Source organism: Castor canadensis, chromosome 3 (assembly GCF_047511655.1).
Source record: "Castor canadensis chromosome 3, mCasCan1.hap1v2, whole genome shotgun sequence".
Taxonomy (NCBI): Eukaryota; Metazoa; Chordata; class Mammalia; order Rodentia; family Castoridae; genus Castor; species Castor canadensis.
This window is the reverse complement of record NC_133388.1, coordinates 182,350,781-182,372,483: the sequence shown is the minus strand read 5'-3', so window position 1 is coordinate 182,372,483 and position 21,703 is coordinate 182,350,781. Positions and strand designations below refer to the sequence as shown.

The 21,703-nt window shown below is 40.9% G+C and overlaps 1 protein-coding gene across 1 annotated transcript in view; it reads right to left on the bottom strand.

Moving 5' to 3' along the window:
• Positions 1-21,703, bottom strand: part of Fer1l6 (fer-1 like family member 6) — a 128,898-nt gene that overhangs the window by 8,822 nt on the left and 98,373 nt on the right. The window contains exons 33-39 of the mRNA XM_020185903.2: positions 17,758-17,928; positions 14,861-15,021; positions 12,925-13,067; positions 12,148-12,236; positions 11,657-11,755; positions 9,260-9,501; positions 7,751-7,914 (exon numbers count right to left, since the gene is read on the bottom strand). Of these exons, the coding sequence (XP_020041492.2) occupies positions 7,751-7,914; positions 9,260-9,501; positions 11,657-11,755; positions 12,148-12,236; positions 12,925-13,067; positions 14,861-15,021; positions 17,758-17,928 (1,069 nt within the window). The remainder of the gene's footprint in view (positions 1-7,750; positions 7,915-9,259; positions 9,502-11,656; positions 11,756-12,147; positions 12,237-12,924; positions 13,068-14,860; positions 15,022-17,757; positions 17,929-21,703) is intronic.

Here is a 21,703-nt window from a genome sequence, read left to right as displayed (position 1 = left end):
TGACAGCAGCGGGCAGGTGAGCCACAGCCACAGATAGCCAGTCACAGAACTGTCTCCAGACTCTTTTTTTTTTCCTTTCTTCCTTTGATGAAACAGCAACCAAACTACACCTGCATGCTGAAAAACTTACTGAAACTGTGTTGCATTTGAACTTGGGACACTTTGTGGTGTTTTTTTGTTGTTGTTTTGATTTTTTTTTGTTGTTTTTTTCCCCTTTGATGAGATGACAGAACTACTTCTGAGACACCATCTCCAGGATTGGAAGCTGAGGGACTAACACCAAAATTATTAAGTCTGGAACTATATTGCATTTGAACTAGGAGATTTATTTTATTTTATTTTTCAGTCCTCTCTCTGTCTCTCTAATACCTGTTTAGCTTACTGTTGATTAGTACACTATCTCTCCCTGTTTGTTTGTTTTGTTTTTTTTACTTATTTGTTTATTTGTTTTTCCTTTTTTCTTTAACTTCTTTGCTTTCCCTCTCCTCTCACCCTTCCATTCTAAATATCACCAGTGTTAATATTACAAGCTAGAAAATACTTAGTTGCACACAGTACAGGGACAATAACAACACCAAGGGCAATGATGGGAAGACAGAAAAAACAGGGAAACCAGCAGTTTCCCCACAGCAAAAAATTAGTACAGGAACCAGAGGGAAATGAAGAAAACAGATACTCAGATCCATACTCCAACAAAAAGAAGATAAACTATGCCAAAGAACCCAATGAAGCCCATAAGAATAATCTAAAAGAAGAAATCCCACAGGTACTCAATGAGAATTTTATAGAGATGATACTGCATAGGGTCAACCAAAATGTACAGGAGACACTAAAGAAATTCCAAGACAACAAAAATTGAGAATTTGAAAAAGCACAAGAAGAAATAAAAGAAACCACAGAAGCACTGTATAAACACCAAAGTGAAACAGAGAACACGATTAATAAAGAGATAAATGAACTCAGGATGAAAACAGACAACATTAAAGAAGAAGCGAGTCAGGATATGGAAAACCTCAGAGACAGAATGGTAGAATTAGATGTTAGATACAGATAGGTAGGTAGACCGACAGATGAAAGGAAAGAAGGAAGAACAGAAGTAAGGAAGGGTTAGGGAAATCATTTTACAAAAGCAATGAAACAAATTAATCAATATCCCCAGTGGGTACTGAAAATCATTGTGTGAAAGGTGGCAGCAGCAGACAAATTCTCTACAGAGCTGAAATGTTACCCAACCAGTTACATGCTGAATGTTAAGGTGAAAATGAACCTTACAAAGAAGAGGTCTTCAGTGTAACCAAGTGAGCAAACACAGCATCATATAGGCTGGGGCCATTGGGTAGCATGTGTCTCCTGACATGCTCCATTGTAAAGTAAAGAGTATCTCGCATTTTGTGTGCCCAAAATACTTAACCAGAACCTGATAAAGCTATTGTGCTTAACTTCTCATTCACAGGAAATATAGGGGATAGGGAATAAGATAATTACATCATGAGAAGACAACCGGATAAATCACGCTTCTTCTTATCAGATAATCAAGATAGGGAAAATTGTTGGACAACTGTTGTAAAATTAAGTAGATCAAAGTGATAAAGCAAGCAATAGCAACACAAAAATCAGGACTGGATCTTGTACAGAAAAAGAAACAGGTATAAAAGACATTTAGGGAGAAATGGAGGATCCGTTTTTATAGACTGAGAAATGAATAGAGTATGGATATCTATATTAGGCAATTGTTATTAACGCTTACACATGAAGACAGCATTGTGTAATGTAGTCAAATGTTCATGTTCATAGGAGATGATGCTGAAGTATTGAGGGGGGAAATGCCAGAATGCCTACAAGTTATTCTTAAATAGTTCAGTAAAAAATGCCATAGAGACAGATAGACACACACATCCACACATCCATACACTTGGATATATAGACAAAATAAAAATGACAAAATATTAGCAAGTGTTGAATCTTGGTAGTGTTTCCCTATTCCTTCAATTTTTCTGCATACTTAAATTTTTTAAACGTTGAGGAAATATACAGTGATTAAACTGTGGCATTTCTCTCAAGAACGTAAAGAGTTAATTATGACATTGATAACATAATGTCAGGAAATGCTCATTGTAACACTGAGTGTAACAAAATAAAGATGCAATTTTATATATGGTTTTAGTTTTGTAGTGCTGAGGAACAAACCCAAGGGTTTGCATATGCTAGACAAGTGAGGAAGACACAATTTTAAAATGGAATGACCAAAATCCGTACATAGAGAAGCTATGGGAATAAACAACACACTAGCAATAGTTTCCTTAGATGGTAGACCCCCCTCCCTTTTAATTTTAGTTATTCTTAATCCCTGAGACTTGACCTGATGATCTATGGGATTCTCCAGGAAAAGAAACTTCTCAATCTCCATCTCTTACAGGAGTGACTTCTTTAAAGGTTGCTTTTAGAAGAATTAACTGGAATGAAGAGTATAAAGTGTACCGGTGTGATATGTTTCGTGAAGAGCATGTGTCATAGATTGGCTTTTTCCCTTTCTCAAGGGCACCCATCGCTCAGCTATCCCCCGGAGCTATTTTACGTGACTATGAGGACATTCACATTCCACGCGAGGAACGTTGTGATTCAAACGTCTGAGTTTCACTATTTGGGGTACTGATAAGCAGCTTTAAAAATAAACCTGGCAGATGGCAGTGACTGTAAACAAACCCCTTCTTCTCTGCCAGTGACTGGGACAAGAAAACAGTGACATTCTAAATGCTTCAAAGCATGGGGGAAGGGGCGGTGCAGAGATGGAATTAGTGAGACTCCCAGTCCAACCCATTCCACTTAGAGAACAGGAGTTAAGGCAGGAAGAACATTTTGCTTTGGGACCATCCACCTTGCTAGCACATGAGGAGAAAGTTGCTGGTGGCTGAGTTTCCCAGTGTGGATAGAGCACAAGGAAGGGCCTTGGCTCACGCCCCTTCTGCAGGCCACAGTTTGGCTTTCACAACCTGGTTTCCTGCTGGGATCAGTGGAGGCTCTGACTACAGCTACTGTGTGGGGAGGATGGAATCCGTTCTGTTCTTCTTTGGATGTGTAAGAGCAGATACAAATTAAAAAGAGGCTTAACTCTCTCTGTTGAAAATAAGAGACGAGATCTGTGCTCTTTTCCTTTTTCTTAGAGCTTTACTTTAGAAGAGTTGTAATTACAAGTTCTTTCTCTTCTCTTTGAAATGTATATAAATCATCTTGAAAACTGGATAGACTTTTGCCTTTATGAGGAAGGACACAGAAATGGTCTCTGTGAAATGCAGACATCAAGGGAATTAGCTTCCCAGCCTGGAATCCCAGCTATTCTGGAGGCTGAGTCAGGAATATCCCAAGGGCATAAGGCAGCCTGGGCTACAGGGTGAGAACCTGTCTCACAACAGAAAAAATAAAAAGACTTGTTTTTGAAAAAAAAGAGAGAGAGAGAGAAAGAGCATGCCTACCTCCACTTCTGAGTTGAGCCTAACTTCTGCAGGTCCCTTGCTCCAAGTTGCAAAACTACCTCTCATAAAGGTTTGCAATTTTTTTCACTCTTGACTAAGACTAATTAGCCAACACAGATGGTCACTCCAATTACCAAGTAAACCCAGAATGAACTATGTGTGACAAATAGTGCTACCAAGTTCTCTCACTTGAGCTTATTATTTACCTTAAATAGGTGTGCCATTATTATAACTGCTACATAACCGGGTAGGTTTCTTTCTATCTCTGTCATCGCTCAGCAAGTTGCTTGTGATGTTCCTCACACTCTGGATTAATGATTGCTTAGTAATAAAATTGTTTTGCTTTTCCTCTACTTCCTTTGTGGAGAGGTTTTCTGAATTGGAAGAAGATATTGTTTTACATTTTATTTCCCTAGCAGATGTCACCTCAGACGTCCATGGAGAAGACTGCTGAAGACCCCGGGACTAGGTTGGATGACCTCTGTTTCTATGGTCCTTCGCCAGAAAAGGAAGGATTGCATGGTGGTTAACTTAGAACCATACAGCATGGGTTTGAATCCTGTCCTTCCCAGACTAGTTGTTACATGAGGTAAGATATGCCTCAATTTTCTTTTTTTTTGTAAAACAGAGATTGCTAATATACCACACACACACACACACACACACACACACACACACACACACATCATGAGGCTTTAACAGATAAATGAGTCAGTATGCATTAAGCATTAAGACCTGTGGAGATTAATGAAGCCCATTTAAACAAAAACAAAAGCTATTCAGAGCTTGCTACAGTAAGGAGTCAGCGCCCATCACTTGTGTTTGGCAGCGACTCTGGTACAGACAGGGGGTGGAGAGGCCTCCTAATGAGCCAAGGGAAGGCCTCAGGTTTGTCCTGATTAGAGGGTTCTGGCCTAGGGAATGGTGGAAGCCATGGGAGAGCATATTTGGAACAGGGAAAAGATTAGGGAAACTGATGTCCTTGACCAAGGCTGGCTATTTGAGACTGCTCAATGCAGGCAGGAGCTGTGGTTTGACTTCCTGAGATGGTGTGCTGCAGAGGTCAGAGTCAGAGGTCAGGAGTCCAACTATTAGCAGTATTTGGTCTGACTTGTGTTTTCAGTCCTTCAGAACTGTGGTTGACAAAGTCAGCTCACTTAATGGTACTTGTTATTGCCAGTCAGAGCTCTCTCCACCCTGCAAACTTACTGCTAGATGACTCTGGTCTGTTCTCCCCATGAAACAATATACTTCTTGGGCCAGGGGCTGCATTCTATTTACCTTCGTTCTCAGGACACCCTACCAAAGAGAAGGCTCTCTACAAATTCAAACAAATGAATAGCTCAGAAGAAGAAACTTTACACTTACTAGAAATGAAGAACATCTGTCTAATTAAAAGCCCTTGTACTTAATAAACAGATTCTTCATAGTAGACTGGGAAACCACATCGTCTTGGCCAATTCACTGTTTGTAAGGTGTTCTAAAGCAGTGTATTGGAGGCTCTGTCTCCCCCTTCTCTTGCTTAACCCATTAGGACTGAGATAGTCAGCTGTTTCAGGTTTGGAGCATTTCCTTTGTCCTGTAACGACAGAAGGAGGTGGAAGCAGGAACGGTGCCAAGCAATGGCTCAAGCCAAAGTCTGACATTTGTTGAATAGTTAGTATATCACAGGCCACTGGTTCCGTGTCATCTAAGGGTCACACTAGCTCCCTGAGGGGCATACATTTTCTTTATTTTTGCAAGTAAGGAAGCTATGACTCAGGGAGATGAAGCTCCCCGAGGCCACCCAGCTGGTAAATAAGGAGCCAGACTTTGCACCTAAGTTGGCCTTGAACCCACTGTGACCTGATTGCCTGGGGCCAGTCACTCCCATTCCCTTCTCCCCAGCCTATGGCAACCACTAATGTATTTTTATGAATTGTTATTCTGGTCATTTCATATAAGTGGCATCAGACATTATGTGAGCTTTTGTGAATAGATTTCACTTGACACAATGTTTTCGAGGTGTATGTCAGTACTTCATTCCTTTCTATGGCTGAATAATATTCCACTGTGTGAATACACCATTATTTATTTATCCATTCATCAGCTGATGGACAGGTGGCTGTTTCCACTTTTAGGCTATTATGAATAATGCTGTCGTGAACAGAACCACAATGCTGCTGAATCCAATGACCTTACCTTCTCTGTCACTTCTGTGTCACCACTCAGGAGTGCGTGACTCAGTGACTCAGTGGTCCTTCTTAACGATCTTCCTCTCTGGGCTTCTTTGTCAGATCTTTTTTTTTTTTTAATCATCCAGAGCCTTCTCTGTCTCTTTCTCTAGTTTTGATCCTCTCCCACCCATTGTCCACACAGCAGTGGCATTCATGTGAGTCAGGTCCCCTCACCTCCCAGCTGGAGGCGCTCAGTGGCTTCCCTTGGAGAAGAGAATGTGAACTCCAGCCTGGCCGTCAGGCCTGCATGACTAACTTCCTTGTCCTCACCACCTCACCAACAGCGCCCTTGCCATGCTCTGGGTCTGGGAAGTTTTTTCGTTCATATTTTAGTTTTTTCAGAGCAAGGGACTTGCTCTCATCCCAGAGCCTTTGCCTGTGGGATCTGCTCTGTGGGAAATGCTCTCCCTCAAAGTTTTCCCCAGTGCTCACTACTTTTCATGCCTGGGGTCTCAGCCTAGTTTCATAGCCACAGCCCCAGAAAGGCCTCCTAACCACGATGTCCAATGGAAATCTCTGCGTAGGACATGCTCTAATTCAGCATTCTGCCTCCTGTCCCGCCCTTGTTTTAAGTTTTCTGTCTTGGGGTGGGTGGCTACATATGCCAGTGTGTGTGTGTGTGTGTGTGTGTGTGTGTGTGTGTGTGTGAATGTGTGTGAATGTGTGTGTTGTTGACTTTAGATTATAAGCTTCATAATAGTGGAGTTTTTGTCTGTATTATTCTATTTTATTCCCAGAACCTATCATTAAATAGATACTCAGAAAATATCTATTGGATGAAATGAAGAAATAAATAAAATGGCATGGGAAAAATCAGCAAGAATGAAATGAGGTCACAGAAGACATCTGAAAATGTTTGGTAAACTCTAAAGGGCTATCAAATGTGATAGGTGACTGAGTATGTGAGTGTGCTATGTAATATACAATGCATATGTGTAATCATGTGTATATAATTACTGCTTATTAATTGACAGAAACCAGAATTATGTCAAAAGGCAAGAACTGGATTTCTGAAACTGGCCCTCCCCATTCCCATCCTCTGAGGCCACTGGCACCTCAGGCTGGTGAGCCTGCTGATAGAGCTTCCTCGTGCCTCCACACGGTGCCTTGTGGCTCCTCTACCTGACATACACATCACTCTCTTTTTCATCTAGAAAATACCCTGAGCGACAACTAATCCCAAAGGGTGGCGTGTAGTAAGCCTTCAGGAAGTTCTTGAGGGAATCTGAAGAATGAGTGTGTCTGGAGCCTGGATCCCTTCACCAATCTCATCAATCATAGGGGCTAAATTGAGTATGGAAAAAGAGAAAAACTAGAAGATAATAAAACTAGACACCATGGGTGTCAGACCAGCAGCTACCATTTGCCCACTGAGGTACACCACTGGACCCTTAGGCACAGGCAGCAGCTAGCAGCAGAGATAAAAGCCCATCTATCAACTTCAGTGTCTTTGTACAACCTCCCTGATCTCTTAAGTCAGTCCTACTCCCCTCCGGGGGTGGGGTGGGGTGGGGAGCAATGAGGGGATTAAAAGAAACAGAAGAAGAAACACTTTTCCCAATATTTGTGAGAGGCCAGAAATTCCTACAATGTGTGCCACCCATGGACCAACCTGGCAATGCAGGGAAAGGGCGAAGTGACTTCCTGATATTTCCCTGTTGAGGAAGTTTTTAAAGAATGGATCAATTTTTAAATTGAGTCTCATGCTTGAAGGTAAAGGGATAAAGTAGTTATACTGAAAGTGTACATAAGTCAGGATTTTATGCATAATTTCAAGCAATGTTAAAAAAAATTAATGCCGGGGCATAAGTTCAGGCCAAAATATTAAAAAAAAAAAACAAAGAAAACCCACCCCAAAACAGACAGCTGTTCTATCAAGTAGGCTGAAATACAAAAGGCTTAATGCATTTCTAAAGCTTTAAAACTTGCTTCTCAGTGGAACCTTTGCTCTAAAGGCTCTACGTCACTTCAAAGCACTTAAGTTGAAGTTCACAAAATGACTCACAGAATGACCATGATGTCCCCTGACTGTCTCCCCACCCCACTCCTACCATTGTCACTTACTGTGAGCTCTTTGCTTTTAGCAAAAGGCCACCAGCCACGCACACGCCTTTGCTGGAATATAGATATCTTGTTCTCCTCATTTGCATTTTCAAACTTGGAGAGATCACAGGCTTTCGCAGACTTGGCTGCTCGAGGGAAGCTATTGAGGTTCATTTCCAGGGAGCCTGGGAAGAGATGCCCGAAACAGTTATGGGAAAGTGCTTACAAGTTATGGAGGGCTTTTCATGTACCACCTGGACTCACCCATTCACTCATTGGTCATTCAGTCAGTATTGCAATGAAGGTAACACATGCTAGGTATTGGGAGCATATCTATGACCAAGACAGGCATGGTGACATCAAAGAATTGACCATGTGAGCAGAAGACAGGGCAAAGCTGCTATGCATAACTTTCAGTTTTTAACTTTTTTTTTTTTTTTGTGGTATTGGGGATTGAACTCAGGGCCTCTCCACTGCTAGGCAAGCACTCTACTACTGGAGCCATGCCTCCAGCCCTAAGACTCCATTTTTGAGTGTCATCACTGCCAAGCAACATCTCAGCTCCCTGTGTGGGGTGATGGGCCTCACTCAGTTTTCTCCTGCCTCAGGAATGATCTCCCCATAAGAGTCCTCCATCCCCACATCTCCTCACCTCCCTCTTAAAGCCCACTAAACTCCTTCAGTCAGAGACCAAGTCCTTCTGCCCTTGTGTCTACTCCCCAGGACAGAGGGGGAAGCTCAGTGAGTCCTGTACCATGTTTCTTTGTTTTCAGAGTAAGATATTACCATAAGTATTGTAAACTATTCTTAGTTAATTGTGGAAATTTTAGAGCATGTACATCAGTTAAAAAAAATGAGGATAAAAAATGTTTCCACAATTTCTATAATTCTATCCCCCAAAAGTGGGCCATGATTTCTAGCCCTATTCTTCCCTCTGCCCCCACCTCTCTCTTCCTCTCATTCTCTCTCTCTCTACACACACACACACACACACACACACACACACACACACACACACACACACATTTTACAGAAATGAGATTTTCCCAGCGCTCTTTTTCACTTAATGCATCCTGTATAATTTTCTAATTCATTAACTTTTCCAGTATTTTAATGACTGAAAGGCTGTCACTAATTGATTTCTTACTATGTGGGGGAGGCTGTCTGGTTTGTTCTTTAATTGAATTGTCACATTTACAGCTCCAGCACCCTGTGAAGTATGAAATATCACCAGCCCGATCCTACAAACAAGGAGAACAGGCATAGAGTAGAGCAGTAATGAGCTCAAAATTTAACTATGTCTTAAAACTAAGATAAGCTTAAGTCCATTTGAATGCATAGTGCCCACCATATGGATACACTAGAGCTTCTTTAGCCAATTCCCTAGCAATGGCTGTTTGGCTGTTTCTAATTTTCCTGTCATAAATAGCACTGAAATTATTATCCTTGTAACAAACTCAGACTCAGTTCTCCAAAAGCTGGGACAGAACCTTTCACTTTGATATGTGCTTGACCAGGTCACTGGCTTACCCAGGAAGTCATCAGAGGACAGCCTTTCAAAATCCCAAACCTGGAGCACCAATACAGCTGGAGTCTTACACTCCATCTTCTCCAAGGAAAAGATATTCTCCCTCTTAGTGATAACCATTTGCTTCTCAGCAGGAAGATACTGAAATGGAAACAGGAAGCGCCAGTTGAAGTTCCCCTCTCCTGTCAGGGAGTTGTAATGCACGTCTGTCTCCTGCTTGTCATCTTCCAAACCCTTTATCCACCTGAACAAAGATTAAAAAGTTTCAACAGTCAGAACACATTACACAAACATCAATATAATCAAGAGTGATTTAACTAGTTTCAGTTTTTCAATTATTATCTAGTTGGATTCAGATAGAAATTCTCATTTTAATTTGAAAGAGGAAATAAGGACCAGAGAAAAGACTCATTCTGAAACAGACTGGGGAAATGTCCTTAATTGTTTGAGTAGGTCTGAAGCCCAGGAAATCAAGATGGAAAATTCAGGAACTAGGAAGTAAAGGTATAATCAGAACCCTGTTATGCTGAGAGACTTCTTTCTTAGGGGTGTCACCTCTGCCTCAGAATGTCTTGTACACAGATTACTCACTACCTTGAGGCCTCTAAAACTGGGCTGGTTTAGACCTGCTGTCAGGCCTGCATTGGTCAGGTCTCTCTCTCTGCTGTCAGGCACGGAATTGGCTTCTTCTCTGGTTCTGGGCCCTGATAGTTGGGCAGGCCTAGATCAGTGTGATATGGTGTTAGGAAGGCTGCCAGTAGCCACCTGGGTTCCAGTCCTGGTTCTACCCACTACCTGTGCACCTACAGATCAAGTAATCTGATCCCTCTGCATCTCCAGTATATCTATAAAACTGAAGCAGTCTAACACCTGGTTCATTGTTCTTTCTTTTCAGTATTATCCAGTCTTCCGCCTCCACGCCCATCATAAGTGAGCCACCATTCCTATGTGTTTCCCTAGTACTTAATCCATGGTGAATTAATTCAGAAAATAAGCATTTTCATTTAAACTAATTGATAACCCAAAGCACTTGCTTTCTGAAATCCTTCTTCCCCAGGGCAGGTAAGGGGAGAGCAAGATCCTTCTCATTACAGAGGAGTGGTACCACCCTGGGATATGGACCCAATTATTCAGCTAAATAAACATGAAGACAACAGAGAGATAAGGAATGTGAGATGAGAAGAGGGCCTAGAACAATGCTGTGGGCTACTTAACAGTCAGATGGGAGAACACGAGCTTTCAAATCACTAATCAAACCACTAAGAAGGGTAGTGTGGGAGGGAACCAGAGGGTGTGTTGCCAAAAGGAGAGATCAGCTATGCAGAGAGTCCTCAGAGGGCAATAAGGTAAAGTCTAATGAGCACACCAACACCCAAGCAGGACCAGGTAGATTCAGCAGTGTGGAGAGGGCTGCTCCTCAGTGAGCCCAGCCTAGGGAGAGTGCTGGGGAAGAAGCCAGACTGAGTTGGGTGAGAAGCAAGTGGGAGGGGAGGGAATGGAAAAAGTGAATATAAATGTCTATTTCCACACATTTTAATGGATTAGGGCTCTGGAAGTCTTAGCCTGAACTCTTTCAGATCATTCCATATGCAGGACACATTAATCTTTCCTGAATGGGTGATCAGAAAGCAATTTCAGAGGATCTTAAGTCTGTTTTTAAAATATTATTTTGCTACATCTATTACTCCTTCTTTGTAATAACTCATTCCAATAGTCTTATCCTGAGAAAATGAAAACTTCGAGTGGACATGCTTTGACTGCCAAATGAATGGATGTGTGCATTCAGAACACAGGATGCTTCTTGCTTGGGAGGGGCAAAGACCTATCAGCACAAGGCTACCGTGAGTTTATTGTTTCCGAGAAGAGTTTGGCTAAGGTACAGATTTAAGTCTAGTTTTCTTCTGACTTGCTACATCCTCTTCCCCCTTCCTAACTAGGGGTTAAAAGGAAGCAGGGACAAGATCTAACAGAGAGATAGCAAATGCTTCATTCCCTGGTTCCTACATTGGTACCTTTTTTATTGGTAGCACAGCAAATAGGAAGATGTAAATCTTAGCTTCTGCATTAGCCTCATAATCTGATAAACCAATTTTTCATCAGTAGCACCACATTGCTCTACTATTTTTAGTTAAAGGTAGATTTTAGTTTGAATTTCACTTAAAAGCTTAGGAATCCAACATTTAACTGGAAGATGTCTATGTAATAAGATTTACTCACTAAAAATATTTTCATAAAGTAATAATTCTTAGCCAAATGAACAAATAGGAGAAGAACTTGACAAAAGAAAGAGGCCTTATCTGGGGATGTGGGTGCAGTAGCCTCCATGAGGTAGAGATGTGGGGAGAGTAAAAAGGCACAGAGGCGGAAGGAGGGAGAGGGAAGTTTGCTGATGACCTCACCCTTTAACATAAATATCACTAGATTTTTGGCCTGTGAAGATATTCTCATCCTCTAATATGACATCTTCAGTGTTCCAGATGGTCACTCTCAACTCATACCTGGGGTCAAGGAAAGCAACATTAGGTAGATGGCCTTGAAAACTGAGTCAAAATGCATTGCTCTTGGTGTACCAGCTTCCTCACATTTCTCAAGTTCATAAATCTAAACAGTCAAGGTCTTGATTCCGTCAGAACCAAGGAGCCCAGCTGGAGATCTCGGAGGCTCCCAGAGCACAGAAGACTTGGAGCAGATCCTCCTTCAATTATTAACCAGCGTTTTTCAGATGAGGATCCTGCAGTTCAGAAGCCACCACTTGGACCATCATCACCACTGTCATCACCCACCAGCTGCTGTCACTGGCCAGATGGAAAGTGAAATCTGACTATCAGACAATTTACCAGACACCAGATCAAGCAACTTCTTCCCTAGTGGTGAGGTGCAGCAGACTCACCCTTTGGGTTTCCTTGGCGAAATGTCCACAGGAGGTCCAGGTGGAGGCATGTCCTTGGGAAACATGTCTACCCACATCTGCAAGTGACCCTTGTTGACAAAAAAAGAACCCCCTTTAGCTTAGGGGGAGAGTGGGGAGTATGGACAGTGCTTTAAAAGATCTCTTTACTAGACATGATGTTAGGTTACCTTGGTGCACTTATACATGTATAACATGCATAGACAGAACTTACATCTTTAAGAATTACTTGAAGCACAAATTAGAGCAAGGGAAGGGCGAGCAAATCCTTATTGAGTCCCTGCTATGTGGAAGATAGAGTGCTATGCACTTTGACACATATTATCTCATGAATTCTTGCATGTCAGGTGGGGTTTGAAGTTTCTCACAGGCCAGGGTTCTACCAAAATAGTTTTGTAATTTAAATTATAAATGGTAAAAAGCACAAAATCCAACACTGACTCCAGGGCAGAGTTTCCTGGCTCTGGCATTGTTGACATTTGGGGCTAGTAATTTTTTGTTACAGTAAGTAGAGCTGTCCTGTGCATTGCAGGATGTTTAATTTAGCGCCACCCACCAATTAGAGGTCAGTAGTACCACCATCCACTTCTAGTAACTCAAACTGCTTTCAGACATTCTTAAATGTCCCAGGGAGAAGGTCAAAATTATCCTTGGATGGAAGACATTACTCCAAAGCACACAAGGTTAACTTTTAGGGACAAAGGCACGTTCCTTGAGGATAAACATTCCTATGAAGGCCACACCTGACTTGCCCAGTACCTGCTCCATTCCTGGCTTATCCTTGTGGTACAGTGGCCGCGTTTCTATGTGTTCGGGAACCAGCCTACACCCAACCTCAGGGATATCCTCCCAAGAGTGTAACACCTTGAGAGCCAAGTGCTCATAAGACTCCACGGTCTCCTCTGTGGGGAAGAAAGACAAAGGAAGAAACTGGTCAGATGTGTGTTCCTGCAGGGAACTGAGTGAAGACTATCAAATGCATTTTGAAACACACCCTTGCAGGTTCATTTAAAAAATACTGAGAAACAGGGGGAGAGAAAAAACAGCAAAAGAGAAAAAGGAAACAGAAAATGGAAAGAGATGAACGTAAAGTGGTGGGAAGAAGAATGAGATAAAGTGCAGAGAGTGGGAAATGAGACGGTTTTACTGATTTTCATAGAAACATGTAACTCTCTCTAAGAACACTTAGAGAGAAGTCAGGTCCTGGGGTGGGGTTCCCACTCACACCCTAAATCAGATTCTGCAGGGTCTATGAGTCATAAAATGGATTCTAGGTCCTAGAGAGGGTATGTTTTTGGAGATGTAAAACTGTTTGCTAATATCACAGTATGAGGACCTGGAAATCAGGGCTGCTCCAAGCAAGGTGACATGGGTACAATATTTGTTTATGATGTTCTTTGTGTCCCTTCCTACTCATACCTGTGCACAGGAAATGTTCTGTGATCCCTCATTCTATCAAAGGAGGTATTTCATGATTTGAAAAAAACCATGGGGAGAAAGAATGCTCAGAAAATAAGACAAAAATTGTTGAAAAAATAAAATCTTCTTGACAAGTTTAAAATGGCTAAATTTGATATAGGAAAAATTGAACTTGGCTTAACAAGGGGCCATGGAAGAAATCTCCTGGTGGCAATAATTGTAATCAGTAAAAATTGATTTGGTTTAACAACTAATAAGCAAAATTTTTGTCATAAAGTTTAATCCATCAGGAATTGAATTTAGGAACATAATTTCTGATTTTTAGTGAGCAATAAATGGTAATTATTTAATCACAAAATGTGGACTATTGACCAAAGAACTAAACTGGCTTAAAAGTATATAGTGAACAAGTATATATGTCAACAGAAGTTCATCTGTAGTTAAATATCAGCAGCTGAATACAAGAACTTCCAGTGGGAGTCAAAATAACAAGGTAAAAAGAAGTCTTGGTATCAAAATAGTGTGAGTCTACATAGTGTCAAAATGCCCTCCTACCATGTCCTTAATTGGGCTCTTTGCATAAAAGCAGTAAATGCTTGAATGTGACAGTACAAGAATTGTTCTGTGTCAATAAAGTAGTGATAGCTTTTATCTCGTCCTAAATTTATATGGAAGCTTCTCTGAGATTTTCATGGTACATCCTGTGGTGCTCCTGTGAAGAACCTTTTTCTTGATGTTAAAATTGGGTAATTACTGGTGTAACATTTAGGAGTAATGAGGGGTGTACACATTTTTTCATTTTAAAGTTATCACCTACCTCCTAACACAATTTTGCATCTACAATCTACTGAAGAAATATCAAAAATGCACAAAAATATGGACAAGGAAGTTTGTTGCAGCATTAACTATCACAACAAAAAATAAATAAAATATGATTCAGTGGCACAGACATAAAAGGGAGTATTATCTGTGGCATTTCAAAAAACAAAGGAAAACCCTCACACCCTACTATTGGAAATAGAAAAGGCAGGGTACAAAATTACCTATGGCACATTTATAATCCTTTAAAAATTGAACATACATACACACAGAGAGACTGCAAGGAAATTTATGTGAATTCAGGGATGGTGAGTGGTTTTCATTATCCTACTTGGTTTTTCATATTTTCTACTGTGAGCATGCATCACTTTTGTAATTAGATGATCCACTGCCCCCTAGCCACAAATACCAAGCTTTTCAAAAGGGTGCCCCAGCAGAACACTTTGCAGGGAGTTACCAGTGTCCTCTTCAGTGAAGACTGTTTTTCCAGAAAAGACCTTGCTTCCTATCTGTATTTTCCCAGGGCTAAAGTACGGTCCATCCAGCTTGTTGTCTTTGCAAAGCTTGGTGAGGATTTCTGTGGGTTTGGAAGTGTCCCTCCAGGCATTGTATCCTTCTCTGAAAAGAGAAGGACAGATGGGGTGAGGCCTGGCTGCCCCTGGGAGAACACACTTTGAGGTCATCCCTTGAAGGGTCCATCTAAATGGGACCCAAGTAGTTTCTTCAGATTAGCTTGCCTTTCTGCATATTTTGGACTAGTGTTTTGTTTTTTGTGTGTGTGTGGTTTTTTTTTTTTTTTTGGTTTGCTTTGGTTTTCTCTCTTTTCTAGTCAAACACCTTTGTATATGTACAGCTTGTGTGTAAGACAGTACTGTGAATAACTTGACATAAAAATCCTTTGCAGGAAGTTTTGACTTATTTTTAAAACCATGTTAAGTATATTCTGTATTTATTTGTTTACAAATCTCACATCTAAATCACAAAGTTTTTCAGGTCAATATTGAAGTCCTTTCACACATGGAAAATGTAGAATGGAAATTATTTCCAGTATTATTTCATATGGCAAAAAAAATTTGGTGGTGATACTGGAGTTTGAACTCAGACTTGAGCTTCCTAGGAAGGTGCTCTACCACTTGAGCCACTCTTCCAGCCCTCAATTTTTTTTTAAATAGTGTATCTTTATTTTTAAAAATTGAAGTGAAATTCATATAAAATGGATGAATTATTTTTAGGTTGACCAATTTGGTGTCATTTAATATATTCACAATGATGTTCAATTATTATCTCTATCTACTTATAAAATATTTTCATCACCACAAAAGAAGACCCTAACCCGTAAAGCAGTGGCTTCTCTCATCTTCTCTCTGGAGCTGTTGGCAGCCCTGGGTCTGCTTTCTGTCTCTGTGGGTTTCCTGGCAAGTAACTATTGTTTAGGTTTTGTTAAGTCCCCAGCAGAATGGCCATTTGGTTGCTACTTACTCTAAGAGGAGAACCTAGTTCATCCTTTCAATTTCTCTGCTTCTTTCTTCCCTTCTCTTTCCCCACAAAAATCATCTTCTAGATTCACATGGCCAGCAGAAGGCCTTGGTGTATTATTTCTCTAGTTAGTGATTTTTCTAGTGGTGAGTTTCTAAACCTTCCCGAACCCCTTCTTCCCTTAAAAAAATAGCTGATTAGTCAAAAATTACTAACTTGAAATACAGTGCTCTCTAAAAGCCATAACCAAGATTAGCTTGGATGTCTTTGCTCATTGGGATGCAAAGTTCATCAGAATTTAACTTGCTTAAGTATTTAAATAAATCAGAACATGGGCTTGTAAAAGAGAGCTACACAGCAATTTCCTACATGGTCCCAGTGCTGTGAGCATCCTGAGAAGTGTTTTTATATGAAAACTTTTCAATGAATAAAGGTTTCAATTTCCTCAACTAAACTGTTGGCTCCTTGGCAAATCTACCATCAGGAAATTCTTCTTAAAGGTTGTGTCACATTGGACTGGGACTACTGTCCCTAATTGCAGAGTGAGAACAACTAATCACTCTGAATGGAACCATCCCAGGTACTTGGACCTCAGTAGACTTAGGAATTCACCAGAGTTCCTAAACTACATTCACTATCTAGGCTCAGGGAAGAGCAGGCTTGAAGGAGCGACTTTCCAAACCCCATGCCATGGAAGGCAGAGACTCCTGACTTTGTTAGTGAGTGTGCAAACTGTCATGGCCCTTATGGAGGGTCATCTGGGCATATAGATTAAAAGTCCTTAAAATGTGTTTTTATTTTAATGGAGTAATCCGCTTCAATGGATGAATAACAAGTAATTTATCAGAGAGGTGTGTAATGACTTTGTATAAGAGTACTCATGGAAGCAATATTTATAATAAAATAAAGAAGAAAATTAAATTCAGGAAGGTAAGTTGGCTATATCATTTTGTAATACATCCATATGACAGAATACTATGAAGCAATTAAGTAATGGCTGTAATGAACATTAAATGACATTATAAAATATTTAGGGTATAAGGTTAAGTACAATAAACAGGTTACAAAATTGCATGGATAGTATGAATCCAGCTTTGAGGAAAAATTTCATAGAAAAAAATACTAAAAAGTAATATACAAAAATGTTTATGTAAATTATTTCTGGGGTTAATTTAATTTGCATATTATTTTATACTTATTGCATTTTCTAAATTTCTTACAAAAATATATTTTATCTTCAGGAAAATAGTTATGAAATTACACCATGTAACTCCGATGGATATTTTTGCATTTTCCTAGCTGAAATTTTTTTAAAAGATGTCAGCTACAACATACTTCTTAAAAAGCCATAAAGCTAGAAGTCTACATTTTCAAATTAAGTAGAGTTCAAATTCTTTGTGAAGAGTGAGAATTGGGTCCATTTCTCCTTCATTTGTACAATGAGGATCGCACTTCAGTGGGTTCTTGAGAGACGTGAATGACACAGTGCGTGTGAAGCTCCTAGGACACTGTAAGCACTCCTGAGCATTTGTCATAGAATTTACACTGATGTGCTGACATTTGCATTGTGTTAACCATTCTTCTTCCAGCCATTCCTCCCCAGGGTACCCTGATAACCCAGTACAGCTGATTCAGTAAGAACATCACAATTCAGTTCTTGGTTCTTGAAGAACCTGTTCTGTGTCTAAATCAGAGCTGCCTCTTCAGACCCGACAACCCTGAAGGGCATAGAATAGTCTTCTCAAACCAGCCTGTTGCTACAGAACCCATCTGAGATGTTAAAGCTGAGTCTGGTCCAGTCTCAGACCAGAGATGGGCAGAGCCCTGAAAGGCTACAGACCCAGAACCCCAACAATGTCTCCACCAGAGAAAACTTACATTTCATACTGACTCTGCAAGCCACAGATGGCTCTGTGTTTACTGTAAAAGCGATTCTCCAGGTCGATCTTGGTCTCACCAATGAGGTCATCTGTCCCAATCATATCATGGTCATAGATCAGGATGGACAGCAGGGACTCCTTTGGGAATGTGGCCTGAATCTCAAATGACCTGAGTGTAAGCAGAAGCTTCAGATGTCAACAATGGTTGGCAACACAGGGAAATTTTTCTAGCTTTGCTTTCAGCCAGTTCATACAAACCCATTCACTGCTCAGTAATTCAGTTAATACCTTACACATATTTGTTTAGTTTAATTTCTCATCGAGTTACAATCAACTTCTAATTCTGTTGCCAATTTTCAATAACCAATAATCTCCCTTTTCACAGACCAAGTCTTACAGCCTTCAACTAGGGACTTGGATCTAAAACTAGGGACTGATTTCCATTCTTGGTGTTGAATCTGTAACTTCCTGGCTATAAAACTGGGAACATTATTTGATCTCTTTCACTGCCCCCATGTGAGGATAGGGATCAATAGCTCTTCTTTCTAATACAGTATGGTGGTGAATGCATTAGTGCTTACACGGAACATGTTTCACGTACAAGCATTCAACTTGTGCCTTGGACACTGCATTTCCCCTCCATTGTGGCTTTATCGAGGAATGCCAGTGCATTTTTTCCTTATTTCCCCTCCCCTCCTCCTTTTAATACATTTTAATGGGTTTTATTATTCTGTTTTATACATGTAAATAATGTACTTTGATCATATTTGCCCCCATCATACTCTACTTTCACCCTCTCTCTCCCTCTGGTTGTCCCCCACACAGTCCCCCTTTGACACTCATGTCATTTTTAATTTCTTTTTAGATCCAGCTGGATTTTGTTTGTTTAGTTGTTTGTTTTGAGACAGGGTCACAGTACATAGCCCAGGCTGGCCTCATACTCATTGTGTAGCTCAGATTTGCCTCTAACTCAATCCCCTGCCTCAGCCTCCCAAGGACTGGGAGTATAGATAAACTTCCATGCCAGGCTTGTCTAGTTGGATTTTTAAAGAAAGAAAACCCTGTTGATGATGGAAAATTACAAAATAATTGCAGAACTAGAATGCTGTCTCTACATAAGACTCTGAGCCCTTTGAGGATGGAGACCTACTGTTCTGAGCCCTGCATTGCTGAAGCTTGCACTTGGCCTGCAGAAAGTATATACCTAATCAGTGTTTCTTTGTACTATAAGGAATATCAGAAACCACCATATGCAATCCCTTCACTTTACAGATAAGGAAACTGAAATCTAGAGAACATGAGTGAGATCATAAATCACTCTATTCTGGGATATGAACCAATATCCTAAGCCCTAGTGCCCTCACCAGTCAGAGTGGAAAGAAAGAGCAATGCAGTCAGAGTCCCTGGGATAGTGGATAACCCATGCTACTGAGAAGGAAACCTTGAGTTTAATTCTACTGAGAATTAAATGCTTGAGAATTCAACTTTGAGTAAAACCTTGCACTTTAGAGAAATGTCTTCCAAAAAATAAAGTTGAGGTCGTGCTAGTGTCTCTCCAGCTGTTGCAGACTCGGTCCCTCAGGGAGTGGGTTGCCTAGGCCAGGATCAAGGGACAAAGAGGAGGAGGGAGAATGTGGGCCCTTTACTTCCCTCCATGTCCACAGGCCCATCTGAGCTACTGTCCTTACCATGAGGCAGGGGCTGTAATCATAGCATGGCCAGGAGTCGATTAACTCTGCCCAAAGAGAAAAAAAGCACAGATGCTCTATAGCTCTGGTGTCCCTGATGAAGGAGGCTCTAGCCAGCCAGGGATGTGACTGCATAGGGACCAAGTCCACGTGTGCTCCAGCTGAAGTCACAGCGTTGCCTCCCTGGGTTCCAAATTTTGGATTCTAAACTATAATTGTTATTCTGGAAGTGTCTCACAAGGAAGCTCAGTGTCTATCTCTGAGCTTTGCTATCACCAAGGCTGCCATTTAGTAAGGATTTAATAAGTGCTAACTGTCCCTGGCAACCATGACAGAGGACTGGATTGTTTCGGTCCATCTCCTTAAGCTGTGTTCATACATTAACCTCACCTGAATTTTAACTGGAGTTGTCATTTAGAGTTATCAAATCAGCCCAGCATGGATGGACTCCTAGTCACCCAGGGAATGCCTAGGCTGCCACCAGATTGTGTGTCAATGACTCTCATTAGATGTCATGTTGATTTGAGAAAAGATCATGTGTCATGAAATGAGCAAAAACTGAAGTAGTGACAGCATGCAGAGCCTCTGAGCTTAAGAGTAAACACGGCCCATTACTCCTCCATTCATTCATTCATTCTTTCTTTCTTTCTTTCTTTCATCTCTTCATTTGTCTCATTTATTACGCATCCCCTATGTGCCAGTTGCTGAGGACTTTCAGATGAGTAGAACAATTTCTAGGTGGATAAGGCAGACAAGAAGTGGCTAAGTAAGATGGTGGGAGCCCATATAGCATATGGGTTAGTCATTATGAGTACACCTATCTGAGAGAGAGGTGTAAGCTCCACTTTTGAGGTCAATATGAGTGCAGATAGGAGTTCCCATGGCTCCAGATCTCTGGAACTTCAATTCAGCTCTCCCATGTTTTCACAGGGCTTGTCACACTCCATTGTTTTTTTTTTTTTTCATTTTTCTTTTATTATTCATATGTGCATACAAGGCTTGGTTCATTTCTCCCCCCTGCCCCCACCCCCTCCCTTACCACCCACTCCACCCCCTCCCTCTCCCCCCCCCAGCTCAATACCCAGCAGAAACTATTTTGCCCTTATCTCTAATTTTGTTGTAGAGAGAGTATAAGCAATAATAGGAAGGAACAAGGGTTTTTGCTGGTTGAGATAAGGATAGCTATACAGGGCATTGACTTACATTGATTTCCTGTGCATGGGTGTTACCTTCTAGGTTAATTCTTTTTGATATAACCTTTTCTCTAGTACCTGTTCCCCTTTTCCTATTGGCCTCAGTTGCTTTAAGGTATCTGCTTTAGTTTCTCTGCATTAAGGGCAACAAATGCTAGCTAGTTTTTTAGGTGTCTTACCTATCCTCACCCCTCCCTTGTGTGCTCTCGCTTTTATCATGTGCTCATAGTCCAATCCCCTTGTGTTTGCCCTTGATCTAATGTCCACATATGAGGGAGAACATACGATTTTTGGTTTTTTGAGCCAGGCTAACCTCACTCAGAATGATGTTCTCCAATTCCATCCATTTACCAGCGAATGATAACATTTCGTTCTTCTTCATGGCTGCATAAAATTCCATTGTGTATAGATACCACATTTTCTTAATCCATTCGTCAGTGGTGGGGCATCTTGGCTGTTTCCATAACTTGGCTATTGTGAATAGTGCCGCAATAACCATGGATGTGCAGGTGCCTCTGGAGTAACAGTCTTTTGGGTATATCCCCAAGAGTGGTATTGCTGGATCAAATGGTAGATCGATGTCCAGCTTTTTAAGTAGCCTCCAAATTTTTTTCCAGAGTGGTTGTACTAGTCTACATTCCCACCAACAGTGTAAGAGGGTTCCTTTTTCCCCGCATCCTTGCCAACACCTGTTGTTGGTGGTGTTGCTGATGATGGCTATTCTAACAGGGGTGAGGTGGAATCTTAGCGTGGTTTTAATTTGCATTTCCTTTATTGCTAGAGATAGTGAGCATTTTTTCATGTGTTTTCTGGCCATTTGAATTTCTTCTTTTGAGAAAGTTCTGTTTAGTTCACGTGCCCATTTCTTTATTGGTTCATTAGTTTTGGGAGAATTTAGTTTTTTAAGTTCCCTGTATATTCTGGTTATCAGTCCTTTGTCTGATGTATAGTTGGCAAATATTTTCTCCCACTCTGTGGGTGTTCTCTTCAGTTTAGAGACCATTTCTTTTGATGAACAGAAGCTTTTCAGTTTTATGAGGTCCCATTTATCTATGCTATCTCT